General features: G+C 43.5%; 1 protein-coding gene across 9 annotated transcripts in view; it reads left to right on the forward strand.

Moving 5' to 3' along the window:
* Nucleotides 1–6,186: 6,186 nt before the first annotated feature.
* LOC137100194 (RNA binding protein fox-1 homolog 2-like) overlaps nucleotides 6,187–23,874 on the forward strand; it is a 49,258-nt gene continuing 31,570 nt past the window's right edge. For 2 of the 9 annotated variants that reach the window (XM_067477846.1, XM_067477845.1), the window contains exons 1-2: nucleotides 6,278–7,184; nucleotides 17,318–17,368. In XM_067477846.1, the coding sequence (XP_067333947.1) occupies nucleotides 6,930–7,184; nucleotides 17,318–17,368 (306 nt within the window). In that variant the 5' untranslated portion in view covers nucleotides 6,278–6,929. Of the gene's footprint in view, nucleotides 7,185–17,317; nucleotides 17,369–19,687; nucleotides 20,535–23,874 lie in introns of those variants that run through there. The other 7 variants (XR_010910861.1, XR_010910862.1, XM_067477844.1 and 4 more) reach the window with 7 other exon arrangements.

Raw genomic sequence — 23,874 nt, forward strand, 5'->3', positions numbered from 1 at the left:
CAAAGCAGTTTTTAATCTACAAACAGTTCCAGGAAACAAGTTTTAAAAACTCTTATTGCTCGGTTTGCTCCTTCAAACATGGCTGGTTATAAGTTACACTTAAACAATAAAACTTGTCAAAGACATAGTCTGTCTTCTTGGTCTTTTTTAACTTAGTTGAATGCTAATTACAACGCAGCAGAGTAGTGAGAGTGCTTTTCCTCTGGCTCGCACAAATTTACCTCTGATCTGTGGCTGTAGTTGGATTAGATTAGATTAGATTGATTAGACCATTTTCCGCCTGAGTAAGTGGAAAAGATCACATTTTGAAAGTGTGACATTAAAATCAATGAAGTGAGCTGTCAGTGCTCAGATTATTAACATTTGCAGCAGCATCCCTGTAACATTTGAGCAGGTTTGGAGCCAAACGCACAGACACCAGGTAAGATTTAATGAGGTTTTATAGATTTTATCAAAATGTGTGGTGAAAAACTAAGGGCAGTCGTCTTGCTGGTGATAGGCCCAATAACTGGGGCTTGTTTTTGCAGATGGACCGGACAGTTTGGCTGGAAGTATCTGATGACCCCAAGTGGTGGCAGCAGGAAAGACTGCAGAGACAGACTGAGGACTTTTCTGTAGTGATTCAGCCACAAGTCTTCAGGTCGGTTGGAGTAAAAAAGTGCTGCGGTGCTTGACTGGTTAACGCAGAACGCTCACTTCTAGGAATCTTCTAGGATGTTCATTCATCTGAATCACAGTCTGTTTTGTTTGCCATGCGTGCAGATTGGCTGGGAAGCTGAATGACTAAGTTAAATGATCATCACTTAGATGTAAGTAGATTAAGTATAAAGTTATTAACACCTTTGTTGTTTTTCTCTCATAATATTTTTTGTTACGCACTCAAGAACTGTACTTTTCTTAGGCCACAGGTGAAGAACCTGCAGTCAGTCGGAGGTAGATCATGGTAATAACCTACAGGACAAAGGTAAATGAAGAGCAGCACATGGGGGATTTTCTGCAGGATTTGAAGTCCCTCTTCCTTCCACTTAAAACTAAACAAGTGGAGACTGTGTAATACAAGAGCTGCTGCACAGGCCACAGAGATAGTAAAGACATTTTCATGGTGAGAATGTTTTGCTGCACAAGAAATTCTATTATTGAAATGTCTTATAGCCTGTAGCTCTAGTGGGTTGAAGGATAAAGGAGAAACCTGCTGACCATCTGTACACATAGTGCTGGTTGTATGTAGCCTGTAAACAAAGACTCTCAGAGTTTCCTTTGTGAAATTTGCTAAGCTAACAGTTTGTATTTGTAACGGGGGGAGGAAGAGTGTGTTAGAGCTTTTTATTCTATGGAAAAACCCATTGGAAAAATGTTGTTGTTTTTTTTGTTGTTGTTGTTGTTTTGTGTAGAGCCAAAACCTTTTGGAGCGTAGACATGTTTCCCACTAAAATGTAGACATCAGTGTGAAAGCAGTCGTCACGATGGTGATATAGGTTCCACCCATTTCTGTATGATATTAAACTCTGAAGTTTATTGATATAAATTCAACACTGTGAATCCTCTGGCAAATAGAGACGACATGTACTGGATGCAGTTTAGTGTTCGTAGAAGACCCCCATGACAACTGTGAGGAAACCAGGACCCTCCTGTAAGAAAGACCAGCAGAGTGAGCAGCCAGTGTACTTCAGTTAACCCAGAGTCCACAGAGTACAGCTGTTCAATGTCCAGCAGAAGGAAGCAAAAACAGGTAGAACTATCACCTTTCTGACAGTTTCACTGTAAGAGACGCACAAGGCTCAGTCACATTGCTTCCTTATAGGGAGGTGGTCCGTACAACAGGAGACCGGGGTTCAAATCCAGTGTGAGACTCTTTACTGATGGTCATAACGCACATGCTGCTTATCCTGATGAAGTGCGTGTGTAATGATGTCACTGTGTGTAGGTATGTTCATTTTTTTTTGTTTTCATGTATTTTATCTTTTAACTTTGACAGTTGTGTGTCTGTAAAGTTGTTCTGAAGATGCCAAACAACATAAAAAGCGGTAATATTTGACGTCATGACGGAAAGAGTGACTTAAGCTTCAATAAATCAAGCTGTTGGGGAAGAAGATGTGTAAAAGTTCTGATTATTAATATTTTATTGTGCTGGGTGTTTTTCCTGAGGGTTGTTCCTGCTGTGCTGAAAGAGAAAATGGATATAGACTCAAGCAGAGTGGTCATGGATTGTGTGGATCATTAATAAAAAACTGATTTAGATTTGTTTGTGTGACGAGCAGGCGCAGATCTAGATATTTTTATTGGGGTGGCCAGACTGGGGCACACGCTCCGAAAAGTTTAACTCTAATTTAAGCCTCTATAGTAGTAGTGTATTGTGGCCCTGAGAGCAAAATTAAAACACAACCTGGAAATGTCATAGCAAGGTTTTTTTTTTTTTAAATGATTAATAAAATGAATGTAATAAATTCTATTAATTAAATATTACAACAACACCTTTAATTAGCTGTATATTTAAAGTAAACAGGTTGAAGTTTTCCTGTCAGTTGGTGTGTACAGAGGGGTTGATGAGTCCGGGAGGGGCAGTAACAGGTGGGCCTCTGTTACCTTTTTCATACAGATCATAACTTGAAATGTAAATCTTCACAACTGCCTTTCTGAACTTCATTATCCAAATCAAAACATAACAACGTGGAACATTGTTGATTTCTTTCCCATCACATTCAGCTTCTGCACTGGGCTCTCACCTCTGTGACCTCGTAATAAAGAACCCCTCCAATGACAAAGTCAGCTAAAGCCAGAGCGGCCAGGAGGCAGCAGAACCGAGAAGAGAGGACGTGTGGATTACAATGGCCCTGAGAGCTCACACCATGCAAATCAACAGACAGAAAGAAAAAACAGCAAAACTAAAGATACATCTGCAAATCGAAACGTCCGTATGTTTTAGTGGAGATATTCCTATGACAGTTGTCTACAATGGTTCCGGGGGAAACTAAAAAGTAACGAGCACGACTGGAGCTGATTCTCCCTCGGTGGGTTGGGTAACTTATACGTTTTCAGATTTATTTTTACTTATTTTATTTACCTAATCTATTTCTACTACATTACTGTTGACTACTGTGAACCTTGTGTTAGCATGTAGCTAATTATTACCCTGCTAACATAATCTCCTCACTGGGATCTCTGGCAGGAGCCTTCAAAAGCTCCAATACATTAAAAACAGTGCTGCCAGGATCCTTATGAGGGTGCGGAAATATGAGCACATCACACACTTCACCGGCTCCCCATCCACCTCCGTACTAAATATAAACTCTGTCTACTTACCCACCAGTGCATCCATGGAAACACCCCACAGTGTCTTAAAGATCTCCTCACACCACAATCTACAACAAGACAGCTTTTCTCCACAAATACTTATCATCTCTCCCTCTCCAGCCTCACAATGGGGGATCGTGGTTACTCAGCAGCTGCTCCACGGCTCTGGAACTGGCTCTGGCTCTGCCTGAGAACCTGAGGGCCCCACACACTGTGGACTGTTTCAAAAAACAGGTAAAGACTGTTCTATTCAGAAAAGCATATTAATGGGATTGTTTTTTTTTTTTACTTTAATTTAAAAAAATTAATTATTGTTATAATTATTGTTTTTCTTTGTATTATGATCAATACCACCTCTCAAATTTTTTTCTTTGTCCCCATCATCTCTTCTTCCCTGTTGCTTTTCAGGAATTTGTGGGACCAACCAGTTAAACCAGATGTTTAACTCAGTCACTCAAAGAGATGAAGCCATTAGTGTGCAAGAATAAAAGAAGTAAGGAAATACACATTATACATAGATAAATAAATAAATAAATAGATGGATAAACGAATGGATAGATAGATGGATAAAAACATTAATAGATAGACAGAGACAGATAAACCCTCTTCTTGTGAAAATGTTTACGAGGTTAGACTCTCAAACACACGACATCAGTTCAAAGTGTAAACGGAAACCGGAGAGTCATAACCACTAAAGGACGTACGGTTCCACAATGTGATGCAGCTGTGGAGAAATAAAGAGACTGTAGAGGAGAAACAGAGGGCCACTAAAACCCAGAAGTTCCCACACACACCGTGGTGTGTTCTTCACTGCCAACATGTCCCTATGACCCGTGAGGTCTGTGGCTGCACGGACACGGTGATGGCTTCTGCCGTGTGGACCATTAGGACGCGTCCGTCATCCATCGGTGCAGGTCTAGTGGGTGGCAGAGGGACAGGGAGCAGGAGACAGAGTGAGTCAGAGACAGAAAGAGCTAAAAAGCAACATGCTGTCAGCTGCTCGTGTGCACACACACACACACACACACACATTTCCCAATGTTGACAGTCGTCCTAAAGTGGCAGCAATCATCTGTTCTGAGTCAAGTGAAGCGAAGTTTTTCCTCATTTCTCTCAGTTCCTGCAGCTCTGCCACTATTGGAATAGCAGCCACATTTGATCAGTGTTGTTTTTGTGTGAATCCTATGACAACAGTCTCTCAAGAGAGAACTGGTTCTTTTTGTTCCACTGCAGACGCTCTGTCGTTTAAAACCCACTAGGTGGCGCAAGCACATTACAAACGTCACTTCTGTAATTCATTGCTGCAGGTGCCAGCTTGATGCTCTTTTGGTTTGTATTTCATTTCCGCCCTAGTTACTTATTTTATTAGGAGATTTTATTTGAGCTTATACGGCAATGGTTTAAGAAAACACATATAAGCAGTAAATATAGTTACATTTATGAAGTGAATTTGTTAATAGGTGTATTCGGGAACTGTTAACACTCTCATGCAAATACTTTAAATTATAACAGCATGAAACTAAAAGGTAAATGACATAAATTGAGCTTAGGAAAGAATATGAACACATTTTCACAACATATTTTTTATTTTATACACTCAATATTTCCATCTTACTTTTACTGTCTGACTACATTTTCAATCATTTGTGTACTTTTACCATCTCTGCTTATCTGCTGCTTTGAACAAATGTTTTAAATAGTTAGAATTATAATGTAAATTTGCTTAGGTTCAGCTGAGTAGTTTGTAGATTTCACACCAGGCAGAAAAAAAAAAAAATCTGGCTCAGCTGTTTTATTGATCGGATTCTAAAAAAAAATAGTTATTTAAAATGCAATGTAGTGGAGTGAAAGTACATATTTACTTCTGAAATGTAGTGAAGTCAACGTATGAAGTAGCAGAAAATGGGAGGTAGAAATACATCCACAAATACTTCCCACACCTGTTTAGAGGCAACGCACCTGTGGAAGCCAACATTTTAAAAGGAAAATGTATCTTTGTGAAGTAATTTCACATTTGTGCTGCAAAGTACAAAACTCTAAATTGTAACTTTATACACTCGCAGCTGATAAATAAAGCATCTGAATTTCTTAACGTTTTTAAGCTACATTTGCAAAGTAGCTCTGGTAAATGCATGTAGTGGAGTACAAGCACAATATTCACCTCTGGAGTGTAGCAGAATTGAAGAATACAGTAAAAGAAAATATAAATATTTCAGTAGAAAACTCCAGATTATACTTGAGTAAATGTACTTAGTTACCTTCCTCCACGGCTTAAGGCTACACAAAAGAGAAATTTAACGATTGTCAAAGGGAAAATATTTATTGTGAAATAACTTCATGTCTAGTAATAATAAGAAACATGTAAATTTAAATGATGATTTTACTTTTCTAATAAAAGCCTACTACAGCTTTAAATAAATGTAGTGAAGTAAAAAGTACAATATTGAGCTCTAAAATCTAGAATTAAAGTACCTTAAAACTGTACTTCAGCGGGGTAGTTGAGTAAATGTACTTAGGTGAAACTCAACATTTTAAAAGAGAAAATATTTATTGCGAAATTATTTCACGTGTAGTTTATGTACTGACAGCAGGTTAATAATAAAATCATCTAAATGAGGATTTTACTCTGTATTAAAAAGTACAATGTTTCACATGTACGTGTCCAGACGGGTATTAGTATAAAACTCTTTTTCTCTGGATTAAGAATCTAGAGCTGTTAAATTAAAGTAGTGAAATAAAAATGAGTTACATTAAAGTACCTTCAAATCGCTCCTTAGCACAGTAGTTAAGTAAATGTACTCAGTTACCGTCCTCCGCTGGAAGTACGTGGGGGGTGGGGGGGGGGGGGGGGGGGGTTCTGTGAGGTGGGGAAGAAGGAGACGGAGGAAGCACAGACCTCAGACCAGCCCACCTCACCTCCTTGCTCCGGTCACTGAGCCGCGTGCTGAAGCAATCTGACCGCGGATCGGCGCACTCCCCCCCTCCCCCCCCCTCCTCCTCCACACTACGACTTACACCGACTGGGACCGAGACCAGAGGAAATCGTGTTCAGGTCCGACGCCAAGACACATCCACGGCAGAGCGCGCTGAGGCAGCGGACGGAGCGATAAGACGGCTGTGAAACCGAGTCGGACGACGGCTGGAAGGACCCACGGAGGAGGAGGAAATCCGTTGAGAAAGGAGGGGAGCGAGGACTGCTTGGCCCCGCATGAGGAGGAGTATTGAAGCTCATTTCCAACCTTTCTATTATTGGCAGCGAGAGTGAGCCACATTCATCGGGAGAGCTAGCGGAATGTGCTGCTAGCAGGCTAGCGACTGTTAGCGGGCTAATTAGCTTGTCATCCGGGAGTCGGACGTGTGATCTTTATTAAAATAGGTCACCGTTCCGCGTCCAGTCGCTTCTTTTTTGGGCGAAATTCTACTTAATGTGCTTTGTCCCGAATCCTGGCACGGTCATGACGGTGTGCGTCGAATAGCCAACGCTAATTCGGACAAGAAATGTGCTAATATTAAAAGCGGTTTAATATCATCGTCTTGAGAAAAAGCCCAATCCGCTGTGAACGCCGAGCTGTGGATTGATCCGAAAAAGAAGGTGGGAAAATAGCGGAGACTTTTGACTGGAGACTGTCCGCCGTCCAATGTTAATGTCGACCGACGTTGCCTCTATAATGCTACCCGTTAGTCGGGGAATAATGGACCGGGAGAGAGACATTGACACAGCAGCCGGACCCAATGCGAACCCGGCCGGGGGTCCCGCAGCTGTGCGGGGAATGAAGCGAGGAGACCCGGAGCCCGACGCTCAGACAGCCGCTGCCCTGGCTGACTTGCCCGGGGCGGAGTGCAAAAGACCGAGGATAGACGGCACCGGGAGTGTTGTGGGGGACATTGGACAGGTATGAATGTAAACACACATCTGTGCGTTTCTGCATGAGCTTCCTGTGCAGCGGCAGCCTTTGCAAGCAAGTCCCCTCTGCCCTTCTCTGCTCCACTGAGAGCTTTTGTTCCCAGGCATCAGCAGGCAATGATGGGGATGTTTTGACAGGCCTCTTTTTTTTTTTTCCCCCTCTCATCAACAACATAGCCATGCATCACTGCAGCAAAGTGAGAATCCTCTAATGTGAGCTTTCTGCATTTACACAAAAGTCTGAGGAGAGCACAGTTTGGAGCTGCTGGCTGAGGGGAGCAAGCCAGACAAAGGTAATATGATACAGGCTCCATAGCTGTGACAGGCAGCAGCACAGCAAAGATCAGACTCCTTCATCACGCCTGCCTGTCTAAAAGTAAACCAGTGCTCTGTCACATGTTGCAAGCCACGGTGTTATTTATTAATTGATTTATTTTTGATTCACATGGATGAAATCATTTAGGCCTGCGAGGATAATTAGCAGTGAGTCACCACTGCAAATCCTGATGCACACTGCATGTGCCATTAATGCCCCCACGCACCCCCCCTCTCTCCTCCTGTGATTGTCGCTAGGTGTTAAAAGAGAGAGGCAGACGGGGACTGGGGGAGGGGTCACCACAGTGAAAGACAAAGAACAGAGCCTTTTGGTGCGGCATGAAGGAGCCAGGGGGGTTCAGGGGGCCCTCCTTAGAACGCAGGTCTTCCTTGCTTTCATGACTCGGCTGCTGAGGCAGCGAAGCATCAGTGGTCGTTCCCGCTTTCGTGGAGCCACTCGGGGTATGTTACAGTGAATCAGGGGGACCGCAGAGGCACGGGGGTGCTTTCTGTCCACAGATCTATTTATTTCTCCTTCACAAGCACATGCACTACATCCTCCTAACACCTACACACACTGTAGTGCCTGTAATCCAGCAGCGCCGGAGAGAATTTTAGCTGACGTGTTGTGTTATAGTCCAGGAGAAAACGACTCAAACAGTAGTTGGAGGCCAGGCAAGCATGGTTTGAGGTCATGGGCGGGTAATTGAATCCTGGGGAACTGGTAAAATACTTTGTCTGTGTGGCTGACCTGCTGCAATGACAATTGTGTGTGTGTGGGGAGGTCCCACCTAATGCTATGATGCCCGGCGAGCTTAAATGGGGTAAGGTTATGACCCCCCCGGCAAAAGATGATGTGACAGTGAGCAGCGTGGCGTGGTGAGGTTTCTCGCTCCCTGTTAGTTGTATTGATTGCTGGGCACTGGGTGTGGGGGGTCAGGCTGGAGATGGAGCCGAGCAGAAAGGCTGAGATGGAGTGAAAGACAAGGATGGAGTGACGGAAAAGGGAAACGCTGGCGTTTGAGTGCACACGTGAGAGAGGGGAGATGCAGAGAAATGAAGGGAGAAGTCAAGGATGGAGGCATGGGGAGAAACGACAGCAAGGAAATCCGAGCCAATAGATAACGTACAGCCAGGACCATGATAAAAGATAAGAGGAAAGTGATGGATGGCAGGATGACACGGGATGATCAGCTCGGGTGGGGGAGACATCAACAGCAGGACAGCTTCTGAATGAAAATGAGCAGCTGAATACAGTTTGATGCAAAGCGCAAAATACAGAGAAATTGACATTGAGGTCAGTTGAATGGTGGTCGCTCACTGGTCGGGGGGTGTTGGTGGTGTGTGTGTGTGAGTGAGAGTTCAGCGGATGCCTCTATAACTAAATGCACCCAACAATTAGCATAGGATTTCCATTGAGAGGCAGAGTGTGTAGATTGCTGACCTTCGTGGCTGACTGTAAATCAGGACTGTAATAATAGAGGACTGAAGCCTTCTCTCTTCTTTGTTGCTCCTGCCACCCGCCTCCCCGCCCCCTCTGCCTCACAAAAAATTGCACACCCCCATATCTCTCCCAGCCCCCACCACCATCTCCCCTCTAGCTGTCCTCTGATTTCTCCCTCCTCCCTCTCCTCTTTCTCTTTCTCTCTCTCCCCCTCAGGCATATTTCCAGATTGCTAATTGACTCCTGGTTCACAGGATTTTAGTGTGCCAGTGTGGCAAACCCCTCCCCCCTTTACGCTTTCCTCTGCTGTCCCATCTCTCCCTCCTCCTGCCATCTTTCATTATCTACCTGGTTTCAGTCCACCTCCCAGCTCCACATCTGTCTCAGCTCTTGTTGTCCTCCTATCTTTCCTTCTCTCATCTCTTTTATTTTATTTATTTTTTTTTTGTTGGTCTTACTTATTTAGTTCTTTTTTCCCCTCCTCCCTGTTGGTAGTATTGATGTGTCCCCTCGAGGCAGTGCTGTGGTCCACTCGGCTGCATTGGAAGTGTAGTTTCTAACTCACTCCCTGTCCGTGTCCCTCTCTGTTTTGGAGAGCCGATTTGTCCTATCGTTGGCAGGAAAGAGGCTTTGTGTCGCACTAACGAGATCAAAGCTCATTTAGAAAAGGGCATTAACCAGACTGATCGCTTTAACTGCCCACAGCAATGGGAGGGGCTGATATGAATGGACAGATCACGGAGATGGGTTACTACTGGTATTGAGTAGATAATGTTTCAACACGGACAATATTCACCATGCATAGTTTGTGACGAACAAGTGTGCTTGTGCCAACCTTTCTCAGTGTCCTGCTGCCACATGGCTACTTGCTTCAGAGAACAGACATTAAAAGATGCTGTCAGTCACAGTAAATTGCTCTCAAAATTTAACATGGTTTTTGCACTGAGTTCAAAATCGTGGTCTATGGGTAATTTGATTTATGATTTATAGTATTGTATAGTTATTTTCAAGCTAAATTTAAGCTAAACGTTTTCTAACGTTTATATAGCCAAGCAATTTTTTTTAATGGTATTGAATTTAGACATGCTTCAGACATTTAGACATGATAACCTGCTTTTTTTTTTTTTTTTTTTTTTTTTTTAATTTTAAATCATTTTAAAGAGTTCAGGTTTTGTTGGTCAAAATAAATGAACAAATTGACGCCATTGGCTGTGAGAATTTGTGGCCGTTTATTTACAACTTGGTTTGCTCGCTTTCTGCATTGAAATGTCAGTGTAAGACTAAATTCATGCGAAATGTGTTTATTAAAATAAATCTTTGACAGTGTATTCATTACTCCATTTATCAAACATCAGCTGTATGCAGGTTTCCGATTTAATATGTTGAGAAACTAGATCATGTTTTATTTGACTAATTGAATCCACAGTTATCCTTAGAGTTTGTGATGTTGGGAAATTGTTTATCCTGAAAGAATTATATTTCAGCACTCATATGGTCACGAACACAATCAATGAATTTCCTCTGTTCACAGTTGAGGTCTGTCAGTCTGCCGTCTGTCTTACCCATAGATTTCCTTTGTTGTCCGTGACAATTAAAAACACTTCAGCCAGACGCACCCCCTTCACTGGGAGACATGTTAATTTGTTCCAACATGTTTCACAAATATATTCCCAAATGAACTTTAATTGTCCAAATTCCTTCCACTAAAAATGTAATTCTGTTAATTCTTGCTGGCTTTCGACCTCTGTATAAAGCTATGGTGATTCAGACCGTTTGGCTTTGCATTCTCTCCCAAGTTTTTTGGATTGAAGAAACGTGTCAAATGGAGCAATGTGTCTGACTAATGTTGTAATTCACTTTTGGACATACAAATAAACAGCAGACTGACGGACGACGAATGTGAGAAGAGGTGGTCCACGATTTCGTAGGGACTGTTGAGACATACAGTTAGAATAAATAAGTTAAAACTAAGTTATAAATTATTCGACAGGTGAATTGCTCATGCAAATAATGATTGACAGTAAAACAGCAAGATAAAATGCTATTGCTGACTTTACCAATCATTGCCAGTAGGTCCAGTGGTTGCATAGCTACAGTACAATAGTAAGTTGTCCTGCGTGTGTAACTGTAGACTCATTAGCGTAACTCAGCAGCCTGAATTATTCACAGAAGAGAAGAAACATCCACAGCGGAGGAACAGTATTACAGTGAAGGAGAGGATGTGGGTCAGCTTGTGTGTCCAGACACTGATGTGTGTTAGCATGTGTTACAGAGCACTGTACCTGGTCCCACAACCCCCTGCTGCTGTTTAATGATTGCTGTTAAACTTTGAGCTTCAGCACAGCGGTGGCGTCACCCTTGACTTTTGAACTGGCATTGATAAGCTAAATATTCCCCCAGACGGAGTTGCTCAACTCTGCCGCTCTTACCCTGCACACTCCCACTCTGTGTGTTCAGTGCCGTTCACCATGCTTTACTGGCACAAGTGAAGCAGCAGTATTGCCAAAGCACGAAGGAATAATTAGATAGCAGAAAGGAGGAAAGGCACCGTTCATAAACTGCAAACACTGGTTCTCTCTCACTGTTTTGCTTCTGTGGACCAGCACCCGTTCACCTCCATAACGTGACACACTCATGCTAACGAGCCCTTTATGGTCATCGTGTCACTGCCCCCACCCTTCGTGCCTCCTTTCCGAAGCTGTCCCCAAACTGTCATATGTGCTCCCGTCTCCACCCCCTCACAGAGAAACGTCAATTCAGTATTTCCCTTACATGGGAGCATTCGTGATGCACTGCTACAGTATTGTCCCAGCTGTTGTAAAAACATCGTCAGGTCTGTAGTGAAATATAGCTGGATGCTTTAAATTGTGCGTGTGTGATGTTGTGCCTGTGAGAGATCAGCCATTAGCCAGGTCTAATACTGACTCCAAATACTTAATTAAGTGGATAAGTTGATGCTGAGTACTCATCCCAGACATCATTAAATAAATACACTACTCACAATCTGTTGAAGCATGAAATGAAAATCCGAAATAAACACGTGTTCCGCTCTCATTTATTAGGCATTGTGACATAATGCTTGCCCATGGTGCACTACAGACTTTGCCTCGACAAACTGAAATAATTCGATCCGACAGAAAATGAAGAAAGCAGCCCGTGCAGCGTATTGGTGGAAATTAGTGGGCAAACATGCAGCAGCATCTTTGAAATTAATTAAAAACTCTAAATGCTGTAAAATAATTGAACAAACCTAATGAAAAGTTTTCTCTTTACACATTTTATTTGTGCTCACAGTACAAGAGTAATTTCACAAAGAGCATGCGATTAATAGTTTCTTTCATGTTATCTCAAACAGGAAAATTCATTTCCCCATTCAAAGTATGATCTAAAAGCTTTATTGGTGCTTATCAATTGTCCTCTGCAATTTAAACAGCTCTTGTTATATTTAGCTTTTGAAAAAAAGACGTGTTTTCTCTGGGCCAGGAGTGAGATAAGAGCAGAAGCAGAGTAAAAACAATCGACGACACACTTACATGTGTAGTGATTCAGAGCAATTCTTAACATAGACCAGGTGCATGTATCTTAAGGTTGACTGGTACTTTTAGAGATGGATTCAAAGTAGTAGTCGGCTTTTTATTAACACGAGAGGTTCAGTCGGGCAGATTAGTCTATTTGTTACATTCACTAGCACAGGAAATCGTCCTCACATGCTAGAATGTACTTTGTGAATAAAAAGCAATTATCAGTTATCAAGCTTATGTTGTGTCAACACAAACACAGCAGGTGAATTAGTGAACAACATTTCAGTTTCTGTCTGTGCTCATCATTAAATCAGCTTTAAATAAGCCCCGTAAGAACTAAACTTAGCTGAACCATTAAAGTTGTATTATTATTTTGTATTTTGTCAAAGTTTCTAAAGCCTTGGTTATAGTGCGATTGAGGAAAGAAATGTAAGTGATGCAGAAGAAAGATAATTCCCAGGAAACATTGTAAGAATCACTTTACGCGACATTCATCTTCATCTAATGTTAAAGAATCATCACAACTCCAACAAAATAAACCAATTCAGGTTCTAATGAATTGAAATTGAATCAGGAGATTAGTGCCAAAGTCCATCACCATGTCCAAGACACCTAATGCTTTTAAGAAACTAGAAAAACTAGTCACGTTTTTGAAAAAATTTTACTTCAGAAATTAGAGAAACGCTGAAGGAAGTTAAGCAGAGCTGCCAGTGCGATGCTGGACATTGTCTGCCGGCCTCTCCGACACTCAGCTCCAAGTACAAGTGAAGTACAACAAGTGCAAGGACAACATTTGGCTGACGGCGGGTTCGGCACCCTGACCATGGTACAAGCCCTAATTTGTGCACTTCATCATTGTCTCTCTGTATGTCCCCTCATATCAACTCTGTCTACTGCGTTTGTCATTTCCAGCTTCATCTTCGGCTGTGATGTACCTTTTGGAGCACATCACACTGACAAATCACATCCATCAGTATCTGTCCCCTGGTGTCTGCTCCTCTGCTATCAATCCTTCCTCGTTCGGTTTCTGCATTATGTTGTGGCCAGTCTTCATTCTGAGACCTTATTTTAATTAAGGTTTAGATTTTTTTTTTTTTTTTTTTAGATACATATTAGTTCAGTTTTTGTCTGTGATGTTGTCGTCTCTTTCTTTTCAAATATGCATTTCAAGGCTGCAGCTGTTGCCATCTCTGTTATATACAGTTACCATGTGACATAAGTGGAAGAGTCCGTTTTTTTATTCACACAGCTTGACTAGAGAACTGTTCATGCGGTTCAATTTGAAAGAAGACAGTCAAAGGACATCCATCAGTTTATTAGCTGTTCCACCTTACGTGCAGTGGGTAAATTGAGAACAGAGACGTTACTCAATGTAGGGATGTTGCTGATGGAAACACTGGCGGTGGCCATGTTTGATGGCGTTTGTGTTTTTTTTGTTTTTTTTTTTTAACTCCTCGCTTGTGATTTGATGACCTCATGGAGCTTTGAGGTTGCTGATACATTGCTAAAGATTGTTGGTAGATTACATTTGATGAATAGTTGAAATCTGTGCAGCATATTCTTAGTGGTTTTCCACATCTCAGATCTGGTTTTACAAAGGAGTTGATCCTGTAGGGGAGATGGTTTTAGTTTGTTCAAATTAGTGAGGCTGTTAAATGTGCTGTGTTCTTTACTGATTGACAATAACCACACTGGATTGTGTCAAACCCTGAGAGGTCCACTGTATTTTACATTTTGTGTATTGATGGTTTCTTACATTTGGTGATGGAATTGAGCTCAGAAAGCCAGACACTGGCCCAGTCCACCTCTTCAGGCTGTTCTGTCAGGGACCACTGGATGCCTGCAGCAGCCCCCCTAATTACCCCCTCCTCCCCTCTGCCGATCTCCCTCCCCTCTCACCATCTGTTGACCTCATGTCATTTTGCCTTCCTTCATTACTGCAGCTCTTTTTTTTTTTTTCTTCCCCATGATTCTACCCCTGTGCTCCAGCAACGTCTCTCCTCTTAAAATAGCATGTCAAAAAGAGAGAAAACAAACAAGAGAGATGCCCTTTTTCTTTTTGCCCTTCGTGGAGTGTGTGTGTGTGTGGTGGGGGGTGGGGGTGGGGGGGAAGCGAGCAGAGAGAAATAGTGTGTACGTTTGTGTGACTGGTTTTCTGTACTTTTGCTGATCTCTGCCAGTGCAGTCTGAGGCCTTCACAGTCAGCCTGTCGGCGCCTTAAAAGCTCCTCCTCGCTCGCAAACCATATGGAATTAACTTAATGGAAACTTGAAAGAGTGCAGCATGAAAAGCCCAGCTTTCAACCTGGACGGGCTTACTGCAGCCTGCCGTGTTAGCTTTCCATTTATTTATTCTGAAAAAGGCATGGCGGGCATCAGATTGAGTGGCTTTTGTATACTTTTAAAGACGGGTAATGTACTTAAAAGCAGTGTCCTGTGTGTGTGTGTGTCTGGAAAGTAGGTATCAAGTTCAGACCCCTGTTCCCTCCCCCACCCCTTAAGAAAATATAAATCACATGGCATTCTTCACTTCTGAGTCATTGTCTCCATTTGTTGTACTGTTTTATATTTCTCCTGCCTTTCTTGGCTTTTCTTCATCTTCTACATTCTTTCTCATGCTGTGCGTCTCTTATTGCTGAGCCTTATTTTCATCTGTCTGTTCTTTCTTTTGTTCTTGTCTTTCTTTCTCCTGTCCTTCCCCCATTCATTTATCCCATTCCCCCCCCCCCCTCTCTCCCTTGCAGACAGATTGATTCCAGATGTTGCTAAACTCTACCCTCTTATTCCCCCCTCCTGCTCTGAAACTCCTCCTCCTCTTTCTTCTTTCCACTCTGTCCAGTGTAGAAGCAACAGTGACTCTATAATTTGATGGTTGCGGATAATTTTGGTTTTGATTTCACTGGCATTCCAGTTTTCCTCCTAGTAGAGGGCCTACACCCATATTTTGACTCTAAATGGGATTAAAGATGCTAATTGTCAACACTTAATCATATTTAATTGTGTATATTTTATAGTAATGTCAAAATAATTACAATTCTGCCGCAGCTGACAACAAAAACAAGCGCCAGCATCACTTTAGTCCGGTTTGAAATGCAGTGCACTGTTGGCAGCTCCCTACATGCACCTCTTTTTATTTAATATGGAGAGAGTTTTCTCATTCCTGTCGACATCGCCCAGGGCCTCGCAGACTTGGGATTCTGCTCTGAGCAGCGTCCCCACATTGCATTTCCATCTGTGCGTGTAGAGCAGCAGCAGCAGCAGCTTCTACGCAGTCAGTAAGTTAAGCGCACCAAGGAGAGTGTTCCCCTTGGGGACGAGGCACGAGGGGGAAATTGGTTCCAGATGAAACAGGAAGTGGAGAGCAGAGACAAAGAAAAGGCTGTTCCAGACACGGGAAAGGGAGGACGGGCCCAGAGTCTGCGCATAAACACGCACAGTTAGAGTTTAGAGCTTAAACATCAGATAAAAAACAACAGCAACAAAAACTATTCTTTACATCCAAAGTCATATTTTCATTACCCCCCTGGTTTCTCTTTGGTCAGCTTTGTGTTGATGCTTCATCCCCTGTTCATCCAGACATTCTAAGCACATCTGCTTTTAGCGTTACAAAAAGCAACTATTAGTTCATTTTGAGCTAGGAGCTGTTCAAATATTTGTTTTTAGGGACACGAACCTAAGACCTAATCTTACTTAAACACGGTTTTATTTATTTATTGGAGTAAAGTTGATTTATAAAGTGTGCACCATTTCCTTGCACAATGTTTCCAATATCACTGACAAAACCCATCAACAGCGACTCGTCATTGTAGCGATATTACATTACTGAACACAAGCTGTTCAGTAAACAGAGGAGTGGCAGTGGTACACGAATCTGTCCTGCAGATGAACTGTGTTAAAAACATCAGCAGTTTTAACATATATTACATGCATCTTTCTTTTTTACTAGCTCAAATCTTGTCTCACCCCCCGTCCCCACCCCCAATCCCCCTTACTTCTCTCCTGCATGTTGAGCAGAGGCATGACTCTCACTCGGTGGTCATGTTTTCTCTGGGAGGCTGGATTGTGGCGGTGTCATCTCTCTCTCTCTCTCTCTCTCTCTCTCTCGCTCTCTTTCTCTCTCTCTCTCGCTCGCTCTCTCGCTCTCTCTCTCTGCTTTCAAATAGCAGTGTTTGGTTTATTTTGCCTTTGTGGCAACCTTTTCTCCTGCTCCCTTCTCTTTGTCTTTATTTATTTTTTCAACTCCTCCTCCTCCTCACCTAGGTCTGCAGCAAACAATGGTTCCTGTTTCCAGTGTAAACTGACTTGTAAAAAAAAGAGAGGGGAGAGAGAACTAATCTAATTAAAAGTAATTACCGAGCAATTAACCACAACACTGGTTTCTGGGGCAGGATAGATTAAGAATGGGGGGACTGGCCCTCTGCGAGGGGGTTCTCAGTGGTTAACTGTCTGCAAAAGCTTGTTAATCTACGGTTATGACATCCACACACCCTATTAGCTATTAACTTCAATTATCAGTCTTTCAGAAAAGTCTATTTTTAATTTTTTAGTCTTTGTTTGCATCTTGATTGAACATTTTTCCGCTATGGGCTGAATCTGGGATCTTGTTTGAAAAAGTTCTAAGAGCGCTTGAAATGTACGGAGCTGAAGCTTGTAGAATTTAGAGATGAATTGTGACAATATTGTGAGGCAGTTTAGAAACAAGGATGGACAATGTTTTTCTCTGAGAGCCTATTTTACCTGCAGTGTAAAAGTTTTTTGCACCATCATGCCACATCCACTCATTCTCAAAAGCCCATCAACTCACACCGCTCTCTCCTCTCTCCTCTCCTGTTGTCTCTTGCAGAACAATGAGCCTTTAAACCCTGGTTTCCATGGATACCCACCTCACAGTCAGGTAAGAGATCACTGACCACTTTCCATACTCTGAAGCAGTAAATTTAAAAAACAGTGTAACACTAAATCTTTCCATCTTATCTCGAGACGAGTTAATTTTCAGCCAGTCGCTTCGAACGACTTTATAAGTTAGGAGAAGGAACCAACTGTAAAGGAACAGTTTGGACTAAAACACAGTTGCATTCTGGTTGCTCGCAATTTGGAATACACGTGAAATTTATGAACACAATAAGAGCAATGCAGTTCTTCGTTTGTCATACTATGACATCATTATCGAGACACTTGCAAAGTTTTGCTGCGACAGCCTGGTGCAGCTCATAAATGTCTGTCAGAATTAATGAAAGAAGAACCGGCGGTGACTGAGCTTCTCTTTCAGTGACTCGACCCCACTGAAAGTAGAGAGAAATTGCTCTGCTGCCTCCTTTAAGCTAAGCTCTGCGTGCTCCTCTTACAGTGCTGTGTCACAATGCGTTTTCTATCCTTTCACACTTTCTTTCTCTTTATGCCTGTCAGTCAGTCTCTTTCTCATTTTGAGTGTCTCTCCATGCATATTGCTCTCAGTAATGAGGGCCTTATGTGTGCAGCGCAGCAGCAGAGAAGCTGACGATTTTCTTATCTACCTCCAAGCAGAAGAGCACACTAAGTCGCTCCAACCAACTCAGTACTGGTGTGTGCGTGTGCGCGCGTGTTTGGAGTGTGTGTGACTGACTCCAGCTTGTTTGGGATGTGCAGCTCTCTGGCAGTGCCACAGGAGGGGAGTGTTGGTCTGTGAGCATGCTCGCCCCCAGCCTCCCTCCTCGCATCACAACAGGCCTCATCCCCTCTCGTGTGTCCCTCTTCTGTGCTCGACTCCCAGCTCCCGCTCTTCCCTCAGTATCTCCTTTCTTGGGAATACAGCGCTGTGAGAGACACTCTCACGCTGTCTATGTAGACATTTCAGGTTCAACAGTAATTGTGTGTAGTAATTGTGTGTGTGTTTGTTGACCTGCAGCGATTAAAACAAGAAATGAGAGGAGGAGGCAGAAAAGTGGAGTGGAGGTGAAAGAGACATGGAAGCAAGTCATTTAAGATTGTTTGCCAACAGGACACAAAATCCGTTAACAGTCAGTTGCTCACTTTGATCAGAGTTATGTTGCAGACTTGGCCTTTCGCTGCCTGGGTTCATCTGCTTGTAAGACAAACAGCTGGGCAGAGAGCACTTGTGATCTGCAGGACGTCTGAATTCCCCTTGTCAACTGTTAGACTTGGAGCCGAACCACACTGCTGCGTTTGTTTTACAAATGATTTAAAAGTAGCCCCTGCTAATGCATTTTACCCTTGAGCACACACACATTGGGAGTTTCCAGCACACTAGCTGCTGGTTATCATGCAAATGCAGCTAGCCAAGCCTAGCTTAGCTGGATCGGCTTATTCATTGCTGCAGTAGGTTTGTCTTGGTGAACACTCCTGTTTTAATTTAAGTTTGCATGTTGGACCTGCCTGTAAGTCTGCATGTGTCAATATGAGTGTGGCAGATTGTGATGGGCTCCTGTGGGTCACCGCTGCTGTCTGTTATCAGCTGCTAGATAAATGTGTGCATGGCCATTCAGACCCATTGGACTATGCTATAGAATACTCAGTACTGAGGTATTGATCACCTGTGTTTGAAGGTGCAGGTTTTTGTTTGACTTACCCAATGAGTGTGAGATGGATATAGCCCTTTTGTTTGATGTGTGTGTGTGTGTGTGTGTCAGCCAAGGTGTAGCAGCATGGATATGATCACAGCACATCTATGTGTACATTATGTGCGTATGTTTGTGTGCGGCGACTGCGTGTGTTTATCTCTGCGTTCAGTCGGTGTGCTTAATCCTCAGATCATCCCCCATTCATCCTCTCATCCTCTTCACTCACATCCCTAATCCTGTCATCCCTCGCTCTTTTTTCACTCTGGCCTTTATCCATTTATCTGCATATCCTGTTATCTCTCGCACACATCCTCTGCTCAGCTCTCTTCATTTCGTCCCTCTCCCCCCCCCCCCCCCCCCCCCCATGTGTCCAGTCGCTCCTCTTGCCCTCCCTCCATCCCTCTGGACCCAGTTTTCGCCAGACTCAGCAGATGTCTGAAAGCTTGGCATCAGGTCTTTTTTTTCCGCAGAGTTCAGTCCCTCCCATATGAAATGCGGTGCAAGGAACTGCACTCTCATCTCAGCAAATTAAGCGCCTCCTAACAATACAGTGGTGGGAAGTGACGGAACTGAGCCAGGAGAAAAAGGCGCAATGCAGCGTGGTACCAACTCATGTTCGGGTTGAGGTTTAGATACGGGAACAGAGACTGGGGCTTCAGTTTCCTGAAGTCAGCTGCAGCAGCTGATCTAGGAGCCCTCCCACACAGTCAGCTACCTAGCTGTCTACTGCCTGGCCTACCTACCACTGCTTTTTGGAGCTGACAGACTGCCACGCAATAAATAAATCATCAAAAAAAGCTGCAATGCAGTGGGGGTCGCATTTGTGTTTTGTGCTCTCAGGCAGTTTTTGCGTGGATAGAAGATAGCATATTCTTCCTTACTCCAGGGGTTTGAGGAGAGACCAGCAATAGCTTTCGGACTCCATCCACACACAGGGTTAGATGGCTTCATGGAAGGATGGATGCCTTGATGGATAGGAGGGACTGAGTCTGAGAGGGAGGGAAACTTTTAAAAGAGGGGCGGAAACAAGAGGAAGCAGGGGGAGCAGCGGGACGTGTAAGGCGAGCGTGTGAATGACAGACGCAGAGCAAAGAGAAAAGAGAGAAGGAGAGAAGAGACTTAGGCTGTCAGAAGCAGAGAGACGGAAAGGCCCGAGGGGATCGGAGCAGCGGGGCTGGGGAGACGAAGAAAAGAGAGGCAGAGAAAGTGACAGGCAGACGAGCTTTGCGTGCTGGAGAAGTGCATACAAGGGACCCTGGCGAAGAGAAGGAAGGAGGAGGAAGGAGTGAAAGAGGGAGAATTTGAATGTGTGAGACAGACGTGGACTGAAGCCATCATCAGCTCATGGTCCTGGAGCACAGACAGGGGAGAGGAGGAGCAGGAGGAGAAATAGACCCACAGAGGGAAGGGGAGAGGAGAAGGGACGGCAAAGTGGAGAGCTGGACAGCAGTTGTTCCTATAAGTCAGACAATGATGGGGCTGTACTACCCAGCAATGCTGCCGGTAAGTTCGAGTTTCCCCAAACTGTTAAGGCTGCACGTCTTAAGATTTGCATGAGCAGAACTAGAAAAAGAAGCAACGTTACTGATGGATTTTTCTTTCTTTCTTTCTTTATTTATTAGTTTAGTTTGGCTCGATCAGTGTGTAATTGCTGTGCTGTTTATGATGTGGCCTGTTTTGGTTTTGTCTTGGCCCAGGTGAGGCCTTTGTCAGATAGTTGGCAGGGCGTCAGGCTTTACAGTAGGGCTTGTCCCTGCAGCTCTGCTCCTTTCACTCTTTAACTCTTCGCAGCCAGGCCTGATGGCTTTTTAGCATATCGCCAACATGCGACATTTAGTTTTAGTGTTATGGTGCTGGATGATGACAGAAAGCCGTGGTCATCATAACTGACTTACTTTACACTGTGCTGCATAATGTTTACACAGTTGACGTGTGCTAGACTGCCCTTAGCATATGGTGGGCGTGTCTGTGCTACTTTTGCTGAGAGACAGCCTGAGGATGAGAGCTGTTCTCTGGCTCTGTTGTAGCATGTCCTGATCTTTGGTCTTGGATGTGTTTGGGCCTCAGAGGGGTTGTGTTTAGGACTGAGTTAGGTGGCAGTGAGGTACATGCACAAAGCCCAGTCATCTGCTTAGACTGTTCATGTCTGTGTACATGTTCTGTTGGCATTGCATTTTCTCACCATGCTGACTGCACACAGTGCCGTGTTATAGTTCGTGTGTGTCTGTGTGTGTTTGATGTGCATAGAGAGGGGAGGCTTTGTCAAGTGACTCGATGTTGTCATGCAGTCTATGCAGTTTTAACTTTCTGTGCCCGGATTGAGAGAGACAGGTGCCAAGGCACAGTTGTGTCTGTGTGCGTGTGCGCACGCACGCACACACACACACACACACACACACGCATGCACACAGACCAGTTGTTGCTGGGAGTAATTTACTACTCCAGCCCACTCGTAGCACAACAGCCCCAAACACACGGTTAATAATAATGAATACATAGCAACACTCAGAGACACACAGCAACTGTCAGCATTTGACCCGTGTCTAAAGTATCTGTAGTGTGGGGTCAAGTATTGATCGTGTGTGTCTGTCAGTAATTACACATACACACCTGTGCTGTATTACTATGCCTGTATTCTCTTCCTCCGACCTCTTATTCAAGTCTCACGTCTATACAAGCTTTCATTTTCTCCCTTTTCTCCCTTCTCTTGTTTTTCTCATGCAAGAGCAGCCATTAGCTAAACACATTATTTCCCTTCAAAGAAAATGATGCCGAATAGGAGATGGTGCTGGTGCAGGTGGTGGTAAGTAGAAGGGTGTGAGGGCAGAGGTGAGGGGGTTGCTTACACCTGGGAATTCACTTTAAAGGTGACACACCCCCAGGGAGACTATGCTCTGGAAAATTGGTGCAGGATAGAATTTGCCGGTAAATGTAAATCTGCCAAATGCAAACTGCAGGTGTCACCACTTGGACGTCCACACTAAGCCAGCTACATTTGTAAATGTGCATTTTCTGAGCTTTTTCCTAAAAGAAAAAAAACACTGGAGTTTCTAAATCTGTGAACACCAGCTTGCCATTGTGTGTCGGGGGAGACTGAGCTTTCTGGAAAAGCTGTTATACCAGTGATCAGATGGGGGGCGGCAGTTTGAATTTCCATGCAAACAAAAACATCTGATCAGCTTTTTTCTCTTTCTCTTCAATTCAGAATTTGTGATGAAATTGTTGCAGTGAGTTTGTGAACAACAGTGAAGCAGAAACAAATAGTATGTTGTACAATTTCTTCTTCTCTTGTGTTTGTGCCTCCCTTCCTCATCCGTCCTCTACACATGATCAGTAGGTGGAAAATTACCTCCTTGGTATTTTATGTGGCTAGAGAAGCGAGCTGGCGTGGATTTTGTGTTTTCCAGAAACAGTTTTGGAATTTAGCTTTTAAAATGTGGATGTAGTCTAAATGTTCCTACTGTCACTTTTTTACTGGGGGGGGGGGGGGTCAGTACTGTGATGCAACATTTTGCACCATAAGAAAATCATCTGATGTTTCTTAAAGTTCACCTGATCGATTGATTCAACTTAAAATGTACAAAATTGACTGACATATGAGTGTGTCCCTAACCCCCATAGAGGGTCCAACGTCCACCTGCCACAGTCTCTGAGAATCGTGTGGGAAACACTGAACTGACATGAACGTACACAAACCTGTGAAGAAGCACAGGAAATGATGAGCAAACCGTTTTGTTCTGTCAGTGCTGAAGCTGATTCTTGAAGTGAACGTCTTCATGCTATATAGCTGAAGCTAGTGATACTGACGATCTGTGGGATGACCTGTATTTTTAAATGTGCAAATCCGTAACGGCCTTGCAAGTTTTTGATTTTTTTTCATTATACGTACATGAGTTTCTTTGCACGTATAGGCCTGAAATTAACGTATCATGGTTGAGTCTCGCCCCAGCACCTCTTAAATTTTCATCATGATACTAATCTGAATGACCAATCAGCTTCGTCACTCCATACTGGTCCTGCGGATCATAAAAGCTCTATCACTGCTTGAGGATGGCACACAGTGGCATTGTTGTTTTACAGTTCAACAACAGTGTGTCACTTTATCCGGTTGTCTGACGATATGTGGGCACATTCAGTGCAACCCCCCCCCCCCCCCCCCCCAATCTCCCAGTGCGTATTTGCAGATGTCTAAAAGTTTGGGATCATGTGTCCAGCCTGCATGCTTGGTGCTGAAAGGTGTCAGACCAAGCTTATGTTACACTGAGTGGCCAGCGAAGTGACGGGTGGCACCTGGGCATTGTGGCTACCTGGGCGCTTTACCGATAATATTATCTACTCAGAACTGTTGGTTTAACAACTATATGTCAACAGGCCGAGTAGGAATTTGCAAAAGATCCACACCCAAGTCTTTTTCCCTCAGGGTTGTATGTGTTTGTGGGAGTGTAGCTGCACACACATGTGTACATGCACCCATTAAAAATGTGTTCAGTATAAAAAAAAAAGTTGAATCTGCTCCGTGTATGTGTGTCTTTGGTAGCATTTATTACAATGAGAAAATGGCTTTTTCCTTTGCATGTTGCAGCTGTAACATTGCAGAGTGACTGACTTTCCATCTTTCTCACCTATTACATGTTCCAAACTAAAGGCCTCAGCACTGGTGGCATAATGCACTTTTTGTCACCACTCAACTTCAGGGTTATCTGTTCTCCCACTGTCCATAAAGCTGTCAAGATATTTTCCAACCCTAATGCTGCTCTAACTGCTGCTGCCTGAGGCTGAAAACACTGGGTCGAGGTGTGAACACACTTTGAATGTTACCTCACACAAGCGCTCACAAACGTCC

The sequence above is a fragment of the Channa argus genome, chromosome 15 (assembly GCF_033026475.1).
Source record: "Channa argus isolate prfri chromosome 15, Channa argus male v1.0, whole genome shotgun sequence".
In the NCBI taxonomy this organism is placed as follows: Eukaryota; Metazoa; Chordata; class Actinopteri; order Anabantiformes; family Channidae; genus Channa; species Channa argus.